Source organism: Artemia franciscana, unplaced genomic scaffold (genome assembly GCF_032884065.1).
Source record: "Artemia franciscana unplaced genomic scaffold, ASM3288406v1 PGA_scaffold_29, whole genome shotgun sequence".
In the NCBI taxonomy this organism is placed as follows: Eukaryota; Metazoa; Arthropoda; class Branchiopoda; order Anostraca; family Artemiidae; genus Artemia; species Artemia franciscana.
In genome coordinates, this window is record NW_027062660.1 from 348,380 (window position 1) to 366,462 (window position 18,083).

Genomic DNA, 18,083 nt, shown 5'->3' on the forward strand with positions numbered 1-18,083 from the left:
AAGACTTTTTTTTTATTTAATTTCTGAACGTTTTTTAGTTAATCCTTGTTTTGATTTCGGTTCTCCGCAGATGAATAATTAAAGCGAAATTTGCATATTTATTTATTTGGCTAAATGGCTTTCCCATAGTTTTGATCGAATGATTATGAGAAAAAAGAAGGGGGGAGGAGGCCATGTTGCCCTCCAATTTTTGGGGTACTTAAAAAGGCAACTAGAACTTTTAGTTTTTAAGAACGTTTTCATTAGTAAAAGATATACGTAGCTTACGAATTAGCTTACGTAACAAACTTCTATATTCGTATGTTTTTATTACGTATATGAGAGGGTTCGCCCACTCGTCAATACCTCGCTCTTTACACTAAAGCTTAAATTTTGTCCCCCGAATCACAAAGGCCGTAGAATAAATAGTTGAAATTACTAAAAATACTTCAGCGTAAAGAGTGAGGTATTAGGAGGAGGTGAACCCTTATATGCTTAATAATTGTTGTTCGTTTTAAGTTTTAATGCTACTCCTTACTTTCAGTTGAAAAAACTTTTCATATTTATTTTTTTCATTGTTTTTTTAAATAATGCTAGAAAATGCTGCACCCCCTTCATGGAAATCTTCTTCCCCCATGACAAATTCCTCCATGGAAAGTTTACCCCACATAACTCCCTCTTCTCAATCCCTCCTCCCAACCAAAAGATCCCCCTGAAAACGTCTGTACAGTTCCCAATAACCATTACTATATGCAAACACTGGTCAAAGTTTATAACTTGCAGCCCCTCCCACGGGGACTGTGGGGGAGTAAGTCGTCCCCAAAGACATATTTATAAGGTTTTTCGACTATGCTGAATAAAATGGCTATCTCAGAATTTTGATCCGTTGACTTTGGGAAAACCATTAGCGTGGGAGGGGGCCTAGGTGCCCTCCAACTTTTTTGGTCACTTAAAAAGGGCACTATAACTTTTCATTTCCGTTCGAATGAGCCCTCTCGCAAAATTCTAGGACCACTGGGTCGATACGATCACCCCTGGGGAAAAAAACAAACAAATAAACACGCATCCGTGATTTGTCTTCTGGCAAAAAATACAAAATTCCACATTTTTGTAGGTAGGAGCGTGGAACTTGTACAGTAGGGTTCTCTGATACGCTGAATCTGATGGTGTTATTTTCATTAAGATTCTATGACTTTTAGGGGGTGTTTCCCCATATTTTCTAAAATAGGGCAAATTTTCTCAGGCTCGTAACTTTTGATGGGTAAAATTAAACTTGATGAAACTTGTATGTTTAAAATCAGCATTAAAATGCAATTCTTTTGATGTAACTATTTTTTTTAATCAAAATTCCGTTTTTTAGAGTTTCGGTTACTATTGAGCCGGGTCGCTCCATACTAGTTCGTTACCACGAACTGTTTGATCAAACCGTAATGCATTTTTACGTGTTAGTCACATTTGCTTGGCGAACGGCAGTATGAGCAGATATATCTCGTTTGAAGGAGGAGGGCGGATGTACTAGTTGAAAACAGCCATTGGCACAACATCAAATCTTACAAGTTATAAAGGTACCCAATCAATGCTAAAACGCGTCCTTCAGGCTTTATTTTGAAGCCTCTGAAGCGGTGCCAGTTTGGTCTCAAAAGCCGGGCAAAAAGCGAACATACTTATTCGTTAATAGGCCTAATAGTAGACCTGTACAAATAATCGAACACGATGTTAAAAGATTCTTAGAACAAGGAATTACACCCAGTTTTTTATTACACCAGTAGAGATAATCGAGCTCGATGTTAAAAGGTTCTTAGAACGAGGAATTACAGCCAATTTTTTATTACACCAGCAGAGATAATCGAGCTCGATATTAAAAGGTTCTTAGAAGGAGGAATTACAGCCAATTTTTATTACACCAGCAGAGATAATCGAGCTCGATATTAAAAGGTTCTTAGAAGGAGGAATTACACCTAATTTTTTGTTACACCAGTAGAGATAATCGAGCTCGATGTTAAAAGGTTCTTAAAACGAGGAATTACACCCAGTTTTTTATTACACCAGTAGAGATAATCGAGCTCGATGTTAAAAGGTTCGTAGAACGAGGAATTAGACCCAGACTTAACGCTGGGAATCAAACCCAATCTAGACAAGCAAACCTCAGAACGAAATTTGCACCTCCAGTACTTCCTGAGATGGGAAGTTGTAAAGAACACGTGATTCAAATCTGTGTTAAGAGGCCAAAACTTAGAAAAATAATTATCTGTTTCTTCTGAATTCTGGGCCGTGGCACGCTGGTTCCCAAGACTTGGACTATAATAATAATAATAATAATTTATTCATAACCCACTGCACAAAACAATGTGAGGATAATGGAGTAAAAAGAGACAAAACAAAATAAACATCATAAAAGAAAACGACACAAGAAAAGAAAACAACACATAAGTACAACATAACCATATTCTGTTTGGCTATATTCAAAGCCAAACTTGAATTTGTTCCATATTTTTATTTTAGGTTAAATATATCTCTATTTTTTATGTTTTGCAATTTTTCAAAGATCCTGAAGAAAAAAGTAGACTCAAATGAAATCAATGTACGCATCATCTATAACGTCCAAAAGTATGCATATTTTCACGTGAGAATAATTACAAATATATCTAATTTAGAATAAAATGATGACTTGAAATTAGTTTTATATGCCTGGCTTTGAGGTGAAATAGAAAAAATTAATTCTTTTATGATAGCAATCCAAAGAGTTTTGATGACGTTCCCATTAACAGCATCTGACAGATCTGGTCTGGTGTTCTTTCACTAATACTATTGATATAGCAATATAGTAAATAAACCCTTTACGTTAGGCCTTACTCTCAATAAATTATGTGAAAGACAAAAACTTAATTATTTAAGTTTTGAGATCTAGACTAACCTAACACAACTCCTTCGCATGATCTGTCTTCACCTTGTCCTGAGACAATAAGGTCCTCCACACTAGCTGGAAGGATATCCAAATTCTTCGTTTTATTTATTAGTTCCTCTTGAAGATGTTTCTTGTAAAGTTTACGGTCAATTTGAGCTCTGTATCCCCAGACAGCTGGCCCCTTTCTTTTATTCAGTACCTAAAAAACAGAAAATAATATATATATATATATATATATATATATATATATATATATATATATATATATATATATATATATATATATATATATATATATATATATAGCCTAGATAACCTTTTAATACAAAACTCAATATGTCAAACTCAAAAATGTTAGTGATCAAAATTGGAAGAAATCCAGTAAATAAAAAACTTGCATGCTCGCTCGGAGCAGCCTCTGGGACAATGATCCCTTCCCTCTAAAACTTCGATATTCCGTAGCCTAAAATCTTTCCCATTTTTCCTTGTTTTTCCTGTACTCTATTTTTGTGTACTATTAACGATTACCCTTCACTATTCGGAAAATAGCCTTCAGCAGTAATTCTGATGCATAATATTGTAGGTATAATGTAATGATGAAAGTTCTTGATTCTGATTTATAAATATTCTCCGATCCCTTACTGGCTAAGCATGACAAGATGAGACAAATTCTGAATCACAATTTTTCTATCATAATTTTATTCTGTGGTGCATTTTCTTTTTAAAAAGATCAATTTCTGAAATTTCAAATTATGCCAGAGAATCCACTTCCCTTCCCTATGTAACATTTCTTCGGCAAAAATTTCCTCGGAAACTTTCCTTCCGGCTAAAGTTTCTCCCTGTAGGGGCTCACATAGGGTCTTTGTGACAGAAGTCCCATAGCCCCTAAAATATCCCCTCATATTAATTATTTTTCAGCAGCAAAATAGACTGACATTTATCTCACCAATTGACTTGAAATTTACGGGACAAGCATCATGGGCCAATGACATAAGAATGACGAAATTCAAAAGCAAGCGCCTGTTCTTTACATTTTACACAAAAATGTAAAAATCCACTTGAAGACTATTAGTTAATTACTTTTAGGAGATAAATAAGCTAGTTTAAGTTAAATAAGTTTAAGTTAGTTTTAAGTTAGTTTAAGTTAAGTAAAATAAGATAGTTACAGTTAGTTAAATAAGCTAATTAGGAGATAATTACTTTAGGAGATAAATAACCAGATAAATTTTCTGAGGCACCCACCCATTCTGTACTCCATCTATCTTTTATAATGATTTGTTCACTTTGACTTGAGATTTAATAGGAAAGTACTGATAGCCAAGAAGAAATTAATCAAGAAAATTCAGACTAATGGCTCTTACATTAAGAGAAAGCTGGCTTTAAAGTTTCCATGCTCATACATTTTATGCTATTGTGGAGACTTACGTGTAAGCAAAAATTGTAAGCCATACACGAAACAGAGTATACACACTTGCTTTGATTATTCTACATTTTATTTTGTTTTTTCAATTAATTTTACAAGGTAAAATTCTAGTTGATTGACTTTTGGCTATCTCAAAAAGGGGTTAGGTTAGGGAAATGAAACTTTCAGGGATGGGTGTAAAGGCTAAGGTATGTCATGGGAAGGTATTTTGAAGTACTACCCTTGACTCCTTCTCCTTCTAGAGGGCCCTGAAATTTGCCTACATGACAGGTCGATACCTATTGAAATTTTGACAAAACAACATTTTACCTTAATTTTCAGTTACCAGTTGCCTTTTCTCTGCCTTTAGTTCTCAAAATGCATTTCCTGTTATTTGAGTAGAATTCTGAGCCATATCAAGTTTTTTTTTTCAAATTTTAGGAAGTGTATTTGCATATCTTTAAAACTATATAAATTGGGATTGAGCAAATTTGTGAAGCTGAAAACAATTTTGTTGTACTTCATCCAAGCAGAAGATCTATTTAGCAAGGTTTCACTTTTGTAACACACGTTTTTTTAAAGGTCATCAAGGGTCAGGGCCCTCTATAGGGAGAAGGAGTGGATGTGGGTATTTCAAAATACCTTCCCAGGACATACTTTAGCCTTTACACCCATCCCTGACAGTTTTATTTCCCTAACCTAGCCCCTTTCCAAGATAGCCAAAAGTCAATCAACTAGAATTTTACCATTTTACAATAAGGGAATTTGTCTTTGTGCCAGTGGTTATAAATGCATCATAAATGACAAAGCTATGTAATCAAACCTATTCAGTTATTATTAGTGTTTCTGTAGCATCCATTCGGTGATTGACATAAAATCAAAAATTCTATAAGCTAAATACACTTGAAATAAGTAATAGGCTTTATAATCAGAGGCAAACTAATGGGTTGGAGGGGCATCTTGCAATCCCACAAATAACAACATGTGCATTTTCAAAGTAACATTATTTATTGAGTGGCAACGAGAAATAAAAAAAGCTGATATTGAACCAAATAGTATTTTTAAGATTGTTTTCAAGGAATGTGTCATCATTTTACTGCTTTTTAGAAAAAATCTTCAATTGGATATACCATTTGAAAGTTTTTGACGACCAAAAAAATTTAAGTGTTTCAACACTTTTTTTCAGCCATGCAAAGTCTTATGAAACAGTTCCTGTTGGCGAAGTAATAAAAATCTCGTTTAGGCGGAAAATTACATCACAGAGGTTCATTATTTTTCTTAACAGTCTTACCAAAAAATTCAATTCCTAGAGCAGTCCCAGTTATGTTTATTTTGTATGCATGTTGCATGCTAAAATTTCCTAGATAAAAGTTGCTTTCCTACTTACCTTATAATGTATCCCCGAGATATCACAAATTCTGCCACATATGCCATCTAGAGCATCAACTTCTTTCATAAGATGGCCTTTTCCAATTCCACCAAATGACGGGTTGCATGACATCTCTCCTATAAGTCAGGCAAAAATAGAAATATCTAATACTAGGTAAAAAAAAAAAATTATTTGTGTCTCAAAACTCGTAAACAACAATATCCATTACAGCATGTACTCTCAAGGTGTAAACTTTTCAAGTCTCTTGAAAAAAGCAGAACACATTGCGACCTCAATTTGTTGCTAGTTTAGCATTAAAGCTTTGTTAAGGCTGTTTTTCATTACGTCAAAAGCAAAAATGTAATAATGATGGTTTTATACAGGTAAATTTCAACTACTACAAAAGTGACTTGAAAAGACAAAATAAATAGTTAGCCTAATCAAAGCAAACAAGCTTACTTATAAGTATGCTTATTACACGAGAAGCTATTCTTTTGTCTAGCTATTTTCCTTTACACAAGCAAAATATTTTCAGTAACTTGATTTTGGTACATCCAATACACATTTTACTGGGAGAAAAGGAAAGCAGTTAATGCCTGCTTTTGATATACGCACTAATATGTGGGACTTTTCCAAAAATATGTCCTAAAATTTTCCAAAAATATTTTCCTAATATGTGGGACTTTAAAAAAATAAGTTTAGTTTTCCAAAAATGAAATGATTTTTTTTTTGTCTTAAAGAAACTAGAATTATTGGGCATTACGGTTTAATGTAGAGGCTGATAATAGATAATTATTTAAATTGATTATATCCATAGAAAGAATAAAGCTTTCAAAGTTTCACCAAGGTCTACTGTCGTGAGTATCAAAACACTTTCTTTTTTGGTTGACCTTAAGTTGATTGACTCCACTCGTTCTGAAATAAAGTTAACCACTTTTACTCTTTCATAGCTTGATTAACCAAAAAACCTGTTGAACAGGCATACAAAAAAAAATGAATAAAATAAAACAGTAAGGCGTTTAACGAATTTTTTTCAACTGAAAGTAAGGAGCAACATTAAAATTTAAAACGAACAGAAATTATTACATATATGAGGGGGGGGGGTGACTCCTCCAAACCACCTGGCTCTTTACAGTGATGTTTTTTAATACTTCAGGAGTTGTATTTCAATATTTCAGGAATTTTTCTCAAAGAATTGGGACAGAATTCAAACTTTAGCGTAAAGAGCGAAGTGGTTTGGAGGAGTAACCCCTCTCATATATGTAATAATTTCTGTTCATTTTAAGTTTTGATGTTGCTGCTTACTTTCAGTTGAAAAAACTTGTTTTTTCTTATTCAATTTCTGATCGTTTTTTTAAATAATTCCAGAAAATCTAGCAACTCCTCCACGAAAAAATGCCTCCTTCCCGAGGATTTATTCCTTAGAAAATTCAATCCTTGTGAAAATTTACCCCGGACAATTACCCTTAACATCTCCACGCGTAAAATTGAGTCGGCAATGAGAAAGCAAGACATAAGAAGAATTTAGTATAAGAATTCAGGCAAATTCCCCCAGTGTAAAATTTCCCCTGAAATTTAACCTCCTAGAAACTTCCCTCCACATTGAAAATTACACTCATGGAAAATCCCATAATCAGATAATTCTTCGCCCTCCCCCCAAAAAAGTACGCATACCTCCCAATAACAAATACTATACGTAAACAATGGGCAACTTTTGTAACTGAAAGACCTTTACCTAGCCGTTGTTGGAGGGTCATGATATACCCAGAGGTATAGTTTTTCGGCCTTTGAACTACGCTGAACAGAATTGGTTATCTCAAAATTTTTATCGGATGACGTTGAGAAAAAAAGGGACGTGTGAGGGAGCCTAGTTGCCCTCCAATTTTCGAGTCATTTAAAAAGGGCACTAGAACTCGTTCGAATCAGCCCTATCACGATATTCTAGGAGCTCTGGGTCGATAAGATCATCTCTGGGGAATAAACAAATAAACACACATCTGTGACCATTCTTCTGGCCAAAAAAAAATGCAGAGTTCCACATTTTTCAGATAGGCGCTTGAAACCTCTACAGGAGGGTTCTCTTATATGCTGAATCTGATGGTGGGATTTTCATTAAGATTCTATGACTTTTAGGGGGTGTTTCCCGCTTTTTTCAAAAATCAGGCAGATTTTCTCAGGCTTGTAACCATTTATGGGTAAGATAAAACTTAATGAAACTTATATATTGAAACCAGCGTAAAAAATCCAATTCTATTGATTTATCTATTGGTAACAAAATTCCGTTTTCTAGAGTTTCGGTTACTATTCAGCCGGGTCGCTCCTTACTTACAGTTTGTTACTACAAACTGTTTGATAATACCACCAAGAATAACAACAACAAGTAGATAAACAGTTTTGTATACTGCCTAGGGCAATATCTAGCTGCATCAAGAGGGGGGGGGCCAAATTGTCACAGCAATGACCATTATTTTTGGAAACAGTAATGAATTTTAAGGGTAGGAACAGTTGAATACTAAACAGGAGAGTTTAAATTTTTAACAATGTAGAAGATGGATGGAATAATTTTAGGAAAAAAATTTGTGTGAATTTGCTGATGGTTTCTTAGGGAAGAAAGTTAGGAAGGCAGCTCGAAATATTAGTGAAAAAGCTTTGTGTTTTTAATAGAGAGGAGAAGGGGCTTATATAACAAATATCTGAGTGCTAGATCATATGAAAATGTAAAGAAAGTGGAGAAAGCACTAAGATATCACTAAGGAGGTGTAAATTTGAGGCCATGGATAAAATTGCCGAGGATCTGGAAGAAGCAGCTAGACGGCATAATAGTAAAATATTGTACTGGCATGTTAATAAACTGAAAGGGAATAGTCAATCCAGACTTGTCCAAGTTAAAAGATAGGAACAGGGCCACAATTAATGACAAGGAAAGAGTTAAAGAGAGATGGGCAGAACATCTTGAGAATGTGCTAAACTGAGATAGAGTTAAAGGAAAAGATATAGAGGAAAATGAAAAAGTTTGTGATACCTTGGATCTGAAGGAAGATTTGTTTTCTGAGGAAGAATTAGTGATAGTACTAAAATGTTTGAAAATAATAAGGCCCTAGGGTCTGATAGTGTGGCAAATGAGTTTCTTAAATATGGTGGGTCTGAGGTTGAAAACAAGTTACTGAGCTGAAGGACCAAGAAACAGAGATCAGCACCGCCGGTAGGGACTGGAAAGTCTAATGCTGTATCCTTTACCTTCCTTTAACCTTTTTTATTCGATTATTTTGATAGAAAAGCTTCAATAAGGGTTTTATCCTTGTATGGTGTACAAGACAAATACATTAAAGTGATCAATACTACATACAATAATAACACTGCTGCAGTTTAGGTGGAAAATGAGGTTAGCAGCCGATTTTGTGTTAAATCAGGAGTTAAACAAGGTTTGTATTTTATCCCCCTTTGTATGGATCATATTGATGGACTTTGTCTTAAGGAGCACAGGAAAGGCAATGGGAGAACACAGAATCAAATGAGGGGGGAAGACCTTTCTTGGACTTAAATTATGCAGATGATTTAGGCATCATAGATGAAAGTGTGAGCAAAATGAATAAAATTTTATAGGGTTTACAAGTTCAGGGTGCTAGAATATGTTTGAAAATTAAAGTTAAGAAGAATAAGTTGCTAAGGCTAAGAATAAGTGAAGATAAAAAGGTGACGTTGGGTAAAGAAAAGATTGATCAAGTGGACAGCTTCACTTACCTTGGTAGTATTATTACTAGAGACTGTAGGAGCAGTGAATATGTTAAAAGTAGAATAGCCAAGGCTCAGGGTATTTTCTTACAGTTGAAAAAAGTTTGGAAGAATAAGAAAACTAGTCTGCAAATCAAGATTCGAATATTAGAAGTTACAGTGGTGACAGTGGTCAAATATGCTTCTGAAGCATAGGCGCTACAAAAAACGGATGAAGATTTGCTAGATATTTTCCAGAGAAATTGCCTACGGATTTTTCTGAGTACCAGGCAGACTGACCGTATTTCAAACAGTAGGCTATACGAAAAGTGTGGTTCAATCCCACTTTTTAGGACTATAATGAGAGAAAGGTTGAGATGCTTGGGGCTTGTTCTACAGATGAGTGGTGAAAGATTGCCAAAGGCTGTCCATTTTGGCCAATTTTCTAAGACTAAATGGAAAGAAGGTCATCTGTAGTTGGCATGGAAAGATGTCATGAAGAAAGATTTAAGGAAAATAGGATCTTCCAGGGAAAATGTAAAAAGGGAGGATTTGAATATATTGGGATGGAGGAGGAGCATGCATAGCTGTGTTGGCCTCAGGCAAATTGGTACTGTGGTGAGTTGTTAGTAGCAGTAGTATTCTCTTATTATTATAGTGTTTACTTAACAAAAGGCCATGTACAAGAATGTTACAGTTTGATGAATCTTCTCAGAAGATATAACAAATACACAACATACACTGTTGACGAGAAACAAGTACTAAAAAATATTGCAAATCAACACAATCAGCAAAGCTTTGAAAATAGCCTAGGGCTACATCTTTCTCTGTTGAGGGAGGAGCTCGGACATAGCTGTAGTAGTAGCAGCCACTATTCTTGAACAGTGTTGAAGAGAGAATCAAACAGTACTATCTTTTTGTTATAATAAAGTTTAGTTTAGAAGATGTCATAAACATGAGTTTTACATCCTCAAGCCCTGGAGATACAAATCAACATAATCAGCAAAGGCTTGAAAATAGCCAAGGACTACATCTTTCTCTGTTGAGGGAGGAGCTCGGACATAGCTGTAGTAGTAGCAGCCACTATTCTTGAACAGTGTTGAAGAGAGAATCAAACAGTACTATCTTGTTGTTATAATAAAGTTTAGTTTAGAAGATGTCATAAACATGGGTTTTACATCCTCAAGCCCTGGAGATGCAAATCAACACAATCAGCAAAGGCTTGAAAATAGCCGAGGACTACATCTTTCTCTGTTGAGGGAGGAGCTCAGACATAGCTGTAGTAGTAGCAGCCACTATTCTTGAACAGTGTTGAAGAGAGAATCAAACAGTACTATCTTGTTGTTATAATAAAGTTTAGTTTAGAAGATGTCATAAACATGAGTTTTACATCCTCAAGCCCTGGAGATGCAAATCAACATAATCAGCAAAGGCTTGAAAATAGCCGAGGACTACATCTTCCTCTGTTGAGGGAGGAGCTCAGACATAGCTGTAGTAGTAGCAGCCACTATTCTTGAACAGTGTTGAATAGAGAATCAAACAGTACTATCTTGTTGTTATAATAAAGTTTAGTTTAGAAGATGTCATAAACATGGGTTTTACATCCTCAAGCCCTGGAGATGCAAATCAACACAATCAGCAAAGGCTTGAAAATAGCCGAGGACTACATCTTTCTCTGTTGAGGGAGGAGCTCAGACATAGCTGTAGTAGTAGCAGCCACTATTCTTGAACAGTGTTGAATAGAGAATCAAACAGTACTATCTTTTTGTTATAATAAAGTTTAGTTTAGAAGAAGTCATAAACATGAGTTTTACATCCTCAAGCCCTGGAGATGATGAGGCAGAGGTGAAAACTTGAAACATCCTGCTGTGCCTTAGGCCAACAAATTGTTTCTGGACCAACCTGTCCTTAGTATTTTAGTATTACAGTATGTACATGAACTAGGGGAGAAACACAGTAGTTTCAGGAATTGATATTTGTGTTGATTCTTGACAGTTTTATATGCCTAAGCTTAGCTCCAGCTCTTTCAGTAATATTCTAGATAAGGAGCTTTTGACTATCTTGGAATATAGATGCACGAAGAAAGTGAAACACTTAGGAACAAATTCAGAGCCTAAATTATGCCCTGGAATATGTTTTCAGGCTCCTATCTCAACTTTTTTCCTAATACTAAGCATTAGAGGTATATTAAAGAAATGGCTTAATGTACAATGTTTCTGGTTGGCTTTTGATTGAGTCTTACTTTTGTTCACTCTAGGTCCTGAAAACATAATCCCAATCGCTCAAGCATGATTTTTCTTCAATTTAGGATGTATTTTCTCTTTTTGTTTTCTTTCTAATTCTTTCAGTCTAAACCAGGATTTAGCAAAGTTATAAGGCTCAAAACACTTCCTTTGTATGAGTTACAAATTTACTTCTGGAACTTCCATTTTTCATAATATGCAGTTTGTGTAATTTCATCAATGGTCAGTACCCTTTAGAGGAGGAGGGGGTGAAGATACATAATTCATGAGACCTTCTCACTGCAGAGTTTCAGTTTTACAAATATCCCTGAATTTTATAACCTTAAAAGCATAAATTGCAGTTTCAACTAATTTTAACTAGCTCAACTGCTTTTCAAGATAAGAAGAACCCCTTCATTTATAATTTTGCAGGAGCCTATGCTACTTTATGCAACAGATTTGGAGGTTTTTCTATAAATTAGCTAGGTGGATTATAAACACACCATTTAATACATTTTTTATGCTCTTTCCTAATATACTAAGTGCTTTCTTTGCAAATATTGTTTAGATCCCTTATAATAACACCTTATTCCGTATCATTTGCCATAGAAAATGGTTGCCAAAAATTCTGGAAACTATTTTGAAAAAGAAAAAACAAAGAGAGAAATTTTAATGAAGAACAAACAAACAGGAACACAGCCAGTAGTAAGAAAACAAAAACTAAAATGATGCGGAAATTTCGCCTTTATGAAAACGAGGCATCTTCAATAATGATGAAAAAACAAAAATACTAAAATAACCTTTACAACAAATAAAAACCAAAACTAAGGAATAAAAATAACCAATATTAAAATCTACAATTGTTGCAACTGATCCACATATGTCACAGAAGCTAATAGAGTTACTTCAATGAGAACAAGAAAGCAGGGCCAGAAAAAGGACGATTAGGCCCCGCGTTTGAAAGGACCCCACACCACAAACAAAATGAACAAATGATTTTCGAAATTGCAAAAATGTTCTTAACATTTCCAGAAAGCGTTGCTTCTGGAGAGAGAACATTTTCCAGGTTAAAAGCAATAAAAAACATATGTAATATCAACAATAAATCAGGATCGACTAAATACTTTAGCAATCATGTTGACTAAAAGTGAAGACACAAGGAAAAGAGATTTTAAAACCATTTTAGAAGCATTAACAGAACAAAAATTTTGAAGTATGTAAATTCATGTGCCCATATTCGGTTATGTAAATTTCCAAAGGCATCTCGAGCAGTTTCATAATATCCAGCGGACATAAACGTAAATTAAGGTTAGCACAAAATGGGTTCAAAAAAGAACAAAAGAGGACAAAACTGTAACCTCAAAATGAAAAAACTGGACCATGAAATGAGACAAGGTCAAGAGAACAACCTGAGAAATGTAAATGTACCATGACAAACACGTACCATCTCAACAGGTGATAATTAACAATCTAGACCATCACAAGTGACAAGACCAATACAAAACAACTAAGGCAAAAGGCACTGAAAAAATGTCTGAAGCAACGATAAACAAAAATAAAGATATGTACTTAAAATATTAGTGAAAGAGACAATTAAAAGAATTCAGAAACGAAATTGAAGAGCATAGAAATAAACAGTTAAAATATAAGTGGCAGCAAGAATTACAACAACTCAAAAAAAAAATTGAAGAACAAAAAAATATGCTGTTACAAGACATGCAACAATGAGGACCAGCATAAATCAAAATGAAAATGAAGAACAGAAAAATCCGTAGTTAGAAGATATATGGCTGCAAGAACAAAGAAATATGCATTTAGAAGATAATCAGTAGCAAGAATTACAAGCAATTGTGGGAATCAAAACTTGTCAAAAAGAATTGTAGGTTAGCAGACACGGTAAAGCAAGTATCAGGAGGGTCAAAGTGACAGTGAAAAACAGAGAAAAGTGATGCTAAAGGACAGAGGGAATCAGAACAAAGCAAAAATGAAAGTGCAGATCAAAAAAAGGTAATTGTGTACATAGTGCTACACACTCAAGAACAAACTGGTTTTATCTGTGAAAACCAGCTTTAAACTAACTGGTTTTATGTCCACTGAGCTTACACTCAGTAGAAAACAAGTAATGAGTGACAGAATAAATTGGGTTTACATAATTTAGTCTATTTGCACATTAGGGAAGGGGGTGGGGTAAAGTATTTGGAAAGGATTAAGTTAGAAAACAATTCTTACTTCATAATATGCAGAATAATTATAACAAACATATTTTGCATGTGGACCTGCTATACTGTAACCCCCCCCCCCCCCAAATGGGGTTACAGTATAGCAGATACATAACCCAAATTTGCAAATGTGCAAATACATAACCCAAATTTGTTTCTAAAGTATTATATTTTCATCATATTTAATTATATTTCATTACAATTGACCCAACTTCCTTTCCCAAGTGTAAACAACTACCAAAAAACATTATGTTAGAAGAACAGCCCCATCAAAATCTTTGATGCCAACAAATTGTGGCATAAAACCCAGTAAAAACCTACAAAGATGCCATTAACTATGCAAGTGTTATTTACAAGTCATTGGGACCCTTCAACTCTGTATGTATTCACTGTGGAGTCCTCCTTTATCCCATAGGAAAAGTAGCCAACAAAGAAAATTTACTCAGGGGCTGCTGCCTGCTTTATTTGTGTATTCTTATGCAGGATGTGAATTTGGCTTATTAGCAAGTATATGTTTTTTTTTTCTTATTTCAATAGCCTCCCTCTCCCACTGACTAAAATCTTTATCCTTAGAAATGGCTGTGACATCATTAAATTGTACATAATGGGCAGGGTAGTAGAAAATGTGGTCAGCCAAAGCCAAAACGTGGTCAGCAAAAGGCTTTATTTGTATATTCATATGCAGGATTTGAATTTGGCTTATTAGCAAGTATATGTTTTTTTTATTTCAATAGCCTCCCTCTCCCACTGACTAAAACCTTAATCATTAGATAAAGCTATGGCATCATTAAATTGTACATAATGGGCAGGGCGGTCAAAAATGTGGTCAGCCAAAGCAAAAATAAAGATTTCAGGAGGCTTGCTTAATTGTAGAGCTTTTTCTATTGAGTTGCAATGTTCAATAATTCTTTCAACAGATTACTTTTGAGTACATCCAATGTAAAACTTACCACACAAACTAGGAATACAATAGACACCACTAACCAAATTTCCCTAAGTCAAATTCTTCCCAAAATTTAGGAAACTGCTTAATTGTCTCATTGACTGGAAACATGTATCCTATCAATGTTATATTTTTGCAAAATCTGTTTAAGTTGGCTTCAAATGGTAAGTACTTCAAATTACATTCCCTTGAATTTACTCAGGCTCTGGATTCAATCCTGAATTTATTTACCTAGCTCAACTACTTTCAAAGGTAACACCACAGAGTTAGAACTCTTCAAAAGGAAACACTATAAAACAAAAACAGTAGAAATTACTGAGTAGAATTTAGCATGAATTCCTTGGAATCAAATTGAAGGATGCAGGTGTCAATGAAAGTGTTGTACAGTGGATTATGGGCTTCCTCTCTGAAAGATCACAGAGTGTCAGAGTTTTTGATTCACAAGAAACTCCTCATTTCTCTTCTCCCACAACTGTATTAAGTGACATACCCCAGGGCACTATTCTTGTACCAACACTTTTCAACTGCTATGTCAACAATCTACCCACCCTTCTTTCAAATCTTATTACCCTTCATGCTGATGACTCAAACTAGTTGGAAAAGCAGCTACTCTCTCTGACAGGCAATCAATTCAAACACATCTTGAGAGTCTAGGAAGATGGGCTAACATGTGGCTCCTCACCTTTAATGTTGACAAATGCCATGTCATCCATTTTGGCAAACACAACAAGCATCATAAGTATTTCCTATAAGACAACTTCCTTTCTGCTATTTCTGATGAAAGAGATCTTGGGTTTATTGTTGAGCAGCAAGTAAAGTTTAGCAGCCATGCTAAGTCTGTCTCATCTTCTGTAAATAAATCCCTCAGTATCATAAAAAGAACCATCTCTAGCTGACACCCAAGAGTTTTTATGAAGTTACATAAGGCACTTGTATAATAACATCTGGAGGTTGGAATGTCATTGGCATTCTCTTTTTTTCAAAAAAGATAAGAAGTTGCTTAAGGATGTCCAGTGTTGGGCCACTAAGATGGTTATCAGCATGAATAAATTTCCATACAAAGAAAAACTATGTCATTTGAAGCTGCCAACATTGACATACCAATGGAAAAGGAATGATATGATTTTAACCAAAAAAAAAACCTTTCTAAAAATACACTTCCCAGTCTCTTTGTACAGCCCTTGCATTCTGGTACTAGAGGACATTCAATGAAGCTCCCCATGCAGCATTCCATGAGTAGACACAAAAGTCATTTCTTCAGCCAAAGAGTCATCAATCTGTGGAATCAACTGTCTGAGGAAACAGTTTCTGTAATTTCAACCAAGATATTCAAGTCACATATTGATAAGGAATGGCTCTGCCAGGAATTCCTTTATAATTGGGAAGCTGTAGAGTCCTCCACAAGAGTCTAGATCAACCACAATCTACACCAAACGAATTTTTTTTTCATCACTGGAGCATTACAAGGATGGAAAAACCTTATATTGCTCCAAGCTGTGATTTAAGGTAATTTACTATACAGTCTAATAACTCATAATGGGGCCATTTTTTGTTCTTCAGTAACATTTCTGCAATAGTTGAAAAAAAACACATTAAACAATGAAGTAGCAGTTGCTTCCTGACAAGAATAGCCAACACAATAGAAGGTCAAAAAATAGACAATTGCCCTAGTTTGATCCTTTGCATGTACCTAGGGCATCATCCACAAGCTGATTAGTGTAAGAAGCATAAACTTAACCATTTCTAATAAAAAGTTTATCTTTACTGCAATGGCAATAAATAACTTTTCAAGCAAAATCATACATAGGTATTGCAGCCTAGTATTAAACCACTTTTCTATAAAATTTACAAAACACAGCTCAAGAACAGATGACATCAACACCATGATTTGTTAGATCTTATAGTAAATTTAGCAAAAACACATTGCTTACCTAAGCTATGGATGTCAGGTGATTGATTTTTTCAAACAATAATTTCTAACAGGACCTGTACCTGTTATCATCAGGTATTTAACCAAATGATGACAGGCACAGGTCCTATCAAAATGATTGTTTGAAAAAATCAATCACTTGTCATCCATAGCTTAGGTAAGCTTATTACCATCTACCATTATTATGTATAAGAGTCAAGTTTACCTCAGAGAATATATTATAGCTGATCCAAAACATTGAAGAAAATAGAAAAGAAAACACAAAATTGTGATTAGCTTATCTGAAATTTCCTACAAATTATAGCCCAGTTTAAAGTAAGAACTTTATTTTTAACCTTTAGTTTTGCATGTATCCTAGGGTTATATACTATATGAGACTATTAGAAGGGGGACTGGCACAAATGCAACTTAAAGCATGGCAAAGAGCTTAAAATTAGAAATACATCTCTTTCAATTCTGTAGTGCTTCTTTCTGAAGAGCCCTGACTCTTTTATTACCCTTTGCAAGATAGACAAAAGCTGGTCATCCAAAATCTAACAAAAGAGACTAGCCTAAAAACTTACATTATCTTTCTATAGTCTAAACTAGGCTACCATGGTTAATGCAAGTTTACCCTTTTCATGGTATATGCTATAACTTTTCCTGAAAGTTTCATTAGTGCAATTACACAGTTTCCTCACCTAAGGTTTCTATCTTGTGTGTAAGCAATAATGTATTGCAACCCATTCTTGCAGCAGCAGCTGATGCCTCAGTTCCAGCATGACCTCCTCCAACAACAATTACATCGTAGTGTCCTGAGGATCTTGACAAAAATCTTCCTTGCAACAAAAATCGGGATAAACTCCTCATTTCTAGTTGAGATTAAGCTACCCAGGTTTCAAGATTTCAAATTGTTTATAATTTGTGCAACGAAGTTGCCTAAACCTTTCAGTCGAACAATTCGCTGCAACGAACTATAAGTAAGAGCCGACGGGGCTTAATAGTAAACGAAACTCTAAAAGGCTACGAACCTGAGAAAATTTGTCTGATTTTCAAACATGGGGGGGGCAAAATCTAAAGTAAAAAAATCTTAATGAAAATTATACCATTAGATTCAGTGTATCAAAAAACCATGTTGTATAAGTTCTAAGCTCTTTTTTTGTTGTTTTTCCCCAGGGGACATCAAAATAAACTAATAGTCCTGGAATATTACAAAAGTGTTCAAACGGAAATTCAAAGTATAAATAATTCTTTAAGTGACCAAAAAAAAAACAGAGCATTCAGCCTCCATGCCAAGCCCTTTTTTCAAAAAGTCGTTGGATCAAAATTTTGAGATAGCCACTTCGTTATATAGATTTAAAAGGTAAAAATAACTACGTGTTTGGAGATAACATGATTCCCAAGAACTGCTTAATCTCTGTTCG

General features: G+C 34.7%; 1 protein-coding gene across 2 annotated transcripts in view; it reads right to left on the reverse strand.

The window, feature by feature from the left end:
• LOC136041564 (protein MTO1 homolog, mitochondrial-like) overlaps nt 1-17,583 on the reverse strand; it is a 159,306-nt gene extending 141,723 nt beyond the window's left edge. Inside the window, exons 1-3 of one of the 2 annotated variants that reach the window (XM_065726250.1) lie at nt 17,361-17,583; nt 5,674-5,792; nt 2,894-3,083 (exon numbers count right to left, since the gene is read on the reverse strand). In XM_065726250.1, the coding sequence (XP_065582322.1) occupies nt 2,894-3,083; nt 5,674-5,792; nt 17,361-17,529 (478 nt within the window). In that variant the 5' untranslated portion in view covers nt 17,530-17,583. The remainder of the gene's footprint in view (nt 1-2,893; nt 3,084-5,673; nt 5,793-17,360) is intronic. The other variant, XM_065726251.1, reaches the window with a different exon arrangement.
• Between the last annotated feature and the right edge of the window lie 500 nt (nt 17,584-18,083).